General features: G+C 39.2%; 1 protein-coding gene across 1 annotated transcript; it reads left to right on the forward strand.

Annotated features, from left to right (window-relative positions):
* The first annotated feature begins 359 nt into the window (after positions 1–359).
* Positions 360–1997, forward strand: LOC104111923 (uncharacterized). Its single transcript, XM_009621747.2, has 3 exons — positions 360–373; positions 1110–1609; positions 1660–1997. The coding sequence occupies exons 1-3, from the start codon at positions 360–362 to the stop codon at positions 1995–1997; spliced, it is 852 nt and encodes a 283-aa protein (XP_009620042.2).
* Positions 1998–6118: the final 4121 nt, after the last annotated feature.

Consider the following 6118-nt stretch of genomic DNA (forward strand, 5'->3'; position numbering starts at 1 on the left):
ATGAATCAATGTTTGCAACCATTAATTCTTGAATTCAAGTAAGAACTAGGCTAAATATCACTAACCCAATCACAAACAAGTCCTAAATCAAACACCCATTAAGTACCCACACTAGGGTTGGGCCACAACCCTAGCTATAAATTTAGCTACTCATGAAAAATAAAGAAATAAAAGAAGAAATTAAGATAGAATGCATAATAATTGATTAGGGAAAGAAAATTTAATGTTTAGAAGCTAATCTAGTACAATATTACTCAAAACATTAAAGGAAAACGGCTTAGGTGCTCTCCCCCCAAAAAAACTTCCCCTAAAAATGATAAAATATTCTATCTATATTAAGTTAAAAATAACTGACAAAAATGCCCCTGCAGAGGTTGTGCGGCCGCATAATTATATGTGCGGTCCGCATAATGAGACTTGGCTTGGCAGGTTCCAGTTCTGCGGCCGCACAATTCTGGATTGTGGCTCCTTCACCTACTACGGACCGCACATTTGTGAGTGCGGCCGCACTCTTGCTTCTGCGGCCGCACAATTATAGTGTGGTCCTCACTCTTTGATCTTAAGCTCTGATTGTGTGAGACTTCAACAGACCGCGTAAAAATGAGTGCGGTCTCGCTCTTGATTATGCGGCCGCACAAAAATGGTGCGGTCCACATTTCTTCTTGAACTTGAAATCCCATCTCTCTGATCTTTGACTTCTGTGGGCCGCATAATATTGAGTGCGGCCGCACTTGTCATTCTGGGGCCACACAATTATGGTGTGGTTCGCACTCCTTCAACTTGCCCAAAACTAGCTCTCTAAATCTCCTCTTCTGCAGCCGCACCATATTTGTGCGGTCCGCATACTCTGTAGGAAAACTGACATGGCTCTTTCTTTGTTTTACGGCCGCACACACTATTGTGCAGTCCGCATTGTGGGGCTTTTGCCTTGTTTTGGTCCTTGTCCATTTTTGACTCTTTTATGAGTTAGTTTTGACTTCTTTGGCTCATTTTTCAATGTTCTTGTACAAAAGAATATTTTATTAATTTTTGGGAATACCTTTTAGCATTTTTGAGTTAAAACGCAAGTAAAATAGAGCAAATAAATGGTCAAAATCCCTACTTATCAGTAGTGCCGGAAAAAGTGAGATCGAAGGAGGGGAAAAAGAAGCAGAACGGCTAGTTGTACAGAAAAAGGCCCATGCACCATTCCCTCAAAGATTCACAAGGCAAAAGAAGGACGATCAGTATAGGAAGTTCTTTGAAATCCTAAAACAGTTGAGTGTAAATATTCCATTGCTGGAGGCACTGAAAGATATGCCTATGTATGCTAAAATGATGAAAGACTTCTTGTTAAAGAAGATTGACTTTCAGGACATAGTTACAGTAAAGCTGTTAGTGGAATGTAGTGTTGCAGTTGCTAGGCCCATGGCTCAAAAATTAGAAGATCCTGGAAGTTTCACCATTCCGTGCGCGATAGGGGATTATTATTTTGTCAATGGATTATGTGATGTGGGAGCCAACATCAATATGATGCCTCTAGCCATTTATAGAAAACTTGGCCTACAAAGGCTAAGGCTGATAGCTATGCGACTGCAGCTTGCTGATCGTACCCTAGCACGCCCACAAGGTATTGCCGATGATGTGTTAGTACAATTTGACAAGTTCATTTTCCTACAGATTTTGTTATCTTAGATTGCAAAGTAGACATTGACGTCCTACTCATATTGGGACGACCCTTCTTATTTACGGGAAGAGCGCTTGTTGAATGTGAAGTAGGGGAATTGAAGATGCATTTGAACGATGAAGAAGTTGTTTTCCATGTACAAAAATCAATGAAAGGACCAAGTGACATTGGAGAATGTTCAATTTTGCAAGTGGTGAATGTGATAGTCCAAGAAGAGGAGGAAATTGTTCATCCTGCACATCCCTTCGAAACCTGTTTACTGAATCTGGATAAATTGAATGGTAAAGATTTAGCAGAGTGGGTCTTGGCTCTTGAAGACCAAGGATATTAGCAAAGAGAGCCAAGGTTTGAACCACTAAATTCATATGAGAGAAAGACACCACCTGCCAAGCCATCAATTGAGGAACTACCTTAGTTAGAATTGAAGCCATTACCAAGTCACCTCACGTATGCATTCTTGGGGCTTAACTATACTTTAACTATTATTATCTCATCAGGGTTGCGAGATGTGTAGGTAGAGCTGCTTATACAAGCATTGCAAGAATATATATAAGACTACCATAGGTTGGACAATCGGACGTCATGGGTATTAGCCCTGCTTTATGTATACATAAGATTCTATTGGAAGAGGGACACAAACCTTCCATAGAACATCAAAGAAGGCTAAACCCGAACATGAAGAATTTGGTGAAAAAGGAAGTTATAAAGTGGTTAGATGTGGGCATCATTTTCCCTATTTCTAATAGCACATGGGTGAACCCCATTTAATGTGTCCCCCAGAAAGGAGAGATGTGTGTGATAAATAATAAAAATAATGAGTTGATCCCTACCAGGATTGTTACTTGATGGCGCATCTGTATGGATTACAGTAAATTTAACAATGCCACCAGAAAAGACCATTTCCCACCTCAATTTATCGATTTGATGTTGGACAGACTGGCTGGGAGAGAGTACTTTTCTTTATTGGATGGTTATTTAGGGTATAACCAGATTCACATTGCCCCCGAGGACAGAAAAATGACCACATTTACTTGTCCTTATGGTACTTATGCATTTCGCAGGATGTCATTTGGAGTGTACAATGCACCGGCCATATTTCAGAGGTATATGATGGACATTTTCACGGATATGGTGGAGTACACGATGGAAATATTCATGGATGATTTTTCGGTAGTGGGGAAATCTTTTGAAGATTTCTTGAGAAATTTGAAAAGGGTCTTGAAAAGGTGTACATAAACGAATTTAGTATTAAACTAGGAATAATACCATTTCATGGTACATGAAGGCATAGTCTTAGGGCACCGAGTTTCCAGCAAAGGCAAAGAGTTCGACTGTGCCAAGGTCGATGTAATATAGGAGTTGCCACCACCCACTTCTGTTAAAGCAATACGAAATTTTCTCGGTCATGCCGGCTTCTATAGACGGTTTATCAAAGATTTCTCTAAAATTACTAATCCATTGTGTAAATTGCTTGAAACAAATCACCCTTTTGTGTTTTTAATAATTGTACGCTAGCATTTGAAGAATTGAAGAAGAGGTTAGTAACTGCGCCAATCATTGTTGCACCTAACTGGGAGCAATAATTCGAGCTTATATGTGATGCAAGCGATTATACTATAGGAGCTGTTCTGGGAAAACGGAAGGACAAGATCATGCATCCTATCTATTATATAAGCAAAATGTTGAGTGGGGCACAACTTAACTACAACACAACAGATAACGAGATGTTGGCAGTGGTGTATGCATTTGATAAGTTTAGAGCGTGCTTGATAGGCTAAAAGGTAATCGTTTATATTGACCATGCAACTCTCAGGTAATTGATATCTAAGACGAAATCCAAGCCATGGTTGTTTCGTAGGGTGTTACTCCCGCAAGAGTTTGATTTAGAGATTTGAGTCAGAAAATGGACTAAAAACCAAGTGGCAGATCACCTTTCCCAGCTAGAAACAGCTGAGAATGCAGTGGAAATAGAGGAGATTCAAGAAAAATTTCCATATGAGCAGTTATTGACCGCTTCACTTGACATGGTTCCATGGTATGCAGACATAACAAACTATCTAGCAATCGGTATGGTACCTTCTGATTTTTCTCCTGATCAAAAGAAAATGTTATTTTATGACTACAATTCATACTTTTGGAATGAACCGTACCTATTTCGTATTTGTATTGACAATATGATTTGGATATGTTTTCCCGAGAAAGAAATAAAATCTATTTTGCAGGCTTGCCATGCTTCTCCATATGGAGGACACTTCGGAGTAATCGGAATAACAACAAAAGTTCTTGAGTCAGGTTTCTATTGGCCAATAATCTTCAAAGATGCACACAACTAGGTAAAAAAGAGTGACGAGTGCCAGCGCATAGGTAATATTTCCCAAAGACATGAGATGCCTATGCGACCAAATCTGTAGGTTGAGGTATTCGATGTATGGGGTATCGACTTCATGGGACCATACGTCAGCTCATTCAATAATAAATACATCTTAGTTGCAGTTGACTACGTGTCAGAGTGGGTCGAGGCAGTGGCAATGCCAACAAATGATGCCAAGGGAGTGATCAAGTTCCTAAAAAGAAATATTTTCACCAAATTTGGTACTCCAAGGGCAATAATTAGTGATGCATGCGCTCATTTTTGCAACTGAGCTTTTGACAAGCTTTTGGAAAAATATGGCGTTCGCCATAAGATTGCAACACCTTATCATCCACAAACGAGTTGTCAAGTAGAGGCGAAAAATAGAGAAATTAAGAACATCCTCACAGAGACAGTTAATGGCACTCGGACTGATTAAGCAAATAAATTAGATGAAGCGTTATGGGCATATCGCACTGCATTTAAAACTCCTCTTGGATGTCACTATATAAGCTTGTATTTGGAAAGTCGTTTCATCTACATGTAGAGCTTGAGAATAAGGCTCTATGGGGGTTGAAGTGTTTGAACTTGGATTTGGAGGCTGCTGGAGCACAAAGACTAACCGAGTTAAATAAGTTAGATAAGTTCCGCCTACAAGCTTATGAGAGTTTAAAGTTATATTAAGTGCGGATGAAATAAGATCATGACAAGCACATCTTTAATAGAGAATTTAAAGTCGGCGATCAAGTATTATTATATAATTCAAGGATCAAACTCTTTCCCAGGAAGTTGAAAACGAAATGGTCAGGCCCTTCAGAGTGGTTGAGGTATTTCCATTTGGATCAGTTGAAGTTGAGGACGAGGATGGTAGTAGGAAATTTCAAGTAAATGGTCTGCGTTTGAAGCATTACCATGGATTGGTTGAGGGACATAGACTAGTGTCTGTGATAGAGTTAAAAGATCCTTGATCTGAGCCATTAACTCATACCACGATGTTAAATAAGGCGTTTCTTGGGAGACAACTCAAGTTTCTAACCTTCCTCATAATTGTTAATTTTGCTTAAGTATTCAATATTTAAAAAAATAAAATTAGGAATCATAGTTTTAGTTTTAGCTTATAGGAATTAGATATATATGTAAAAAAAAAGGTAAGTACTAATTTTTATGCTTTGTAATATTAGTAGCGAAAGTTGCAGGAATAGCGGAGTAAGAGCGCACGTTGACCTCGCGGCGCAAGGTGTGGAGTAATTGATTCTTGGGTCAAATGGTTAAAAAACCGTGCATTTTCGCTGTAATGCATGCTCAATGTGAGGTTTTTAAAGTTTTGAGAATATTGTGTTGTGCGACGCAGGGTCACCACGCGCTCAATTGTCCTCTTAAAAAGTGCAAAAATCAGCGCATTTGTGCATTGTTGTGCGCTCATCGGTATTTAGAATTAATTAGGTAAGTTCAGTTTTTTTTGACTTTTTAATCTCAGCCCCTCTCTAATATTTAACTCTAATTCAAAAAACAATCACACACTCTCTCTCCGATCACCTGCAACCTTACCCACACCCCCTTCACGCCTCATCTCCGCCCACGTTCTCTCCCTCTGATCACCTGCAACCTTTCCCATACACCCCTTCACGTCTCATCTTCACCCACCATATCCCTCCGTCGGTGAACATGTATCATCCTTCTGTCTCTCCTTCTCTCTCTCTCTGTTATTTCTTTCTTCTTTTGCTTCTCTTCTCTCTTTATTTTATTTTGTTTCTTCTATGGTATTTCTGCCGTGACCATTAGAGTTAGGCGACCTAGGGTTCGAACTTAGGTATGATGTTGCCCTATTATTTTGCTCTATTCTCTACTCCCCTACTGTAAATTCTCACTCTAAATTCCATGTCTCTTGTGATTCTATGTTGAGCAGATTTTTACTTTAGTTTTTGGGGACAATTGGAATTTCATTAATACTTTTGGAAGAATTGTTGAGTTTATGTGCTAAGGTGTATGGTTTGCCAATTTTGCTTCTTGAAAGACTCGTGGTAGGGCAGTCCTTTATTTGTATTGTGAAAAATATGTGTTTAAACGATTGTGCACATATTGTGTTTGCTGAATTATCCCAA

The sequence above is a fragment of the Nicotiana tomentosiformis genome, chromosome 6, assembly GCF_000390325.3.
Source record: "Nicotiana tomentosiformis chromosome 6, ASM39032v3, whole genome shotgun sequence".
Lineage (NCBI taxonomy): Eukaryota > Viridiplantae > Streptophyta > Magnoliopsida > Solanales > Solanaceae > Nicotiana > Nicotiana tomentosiformis.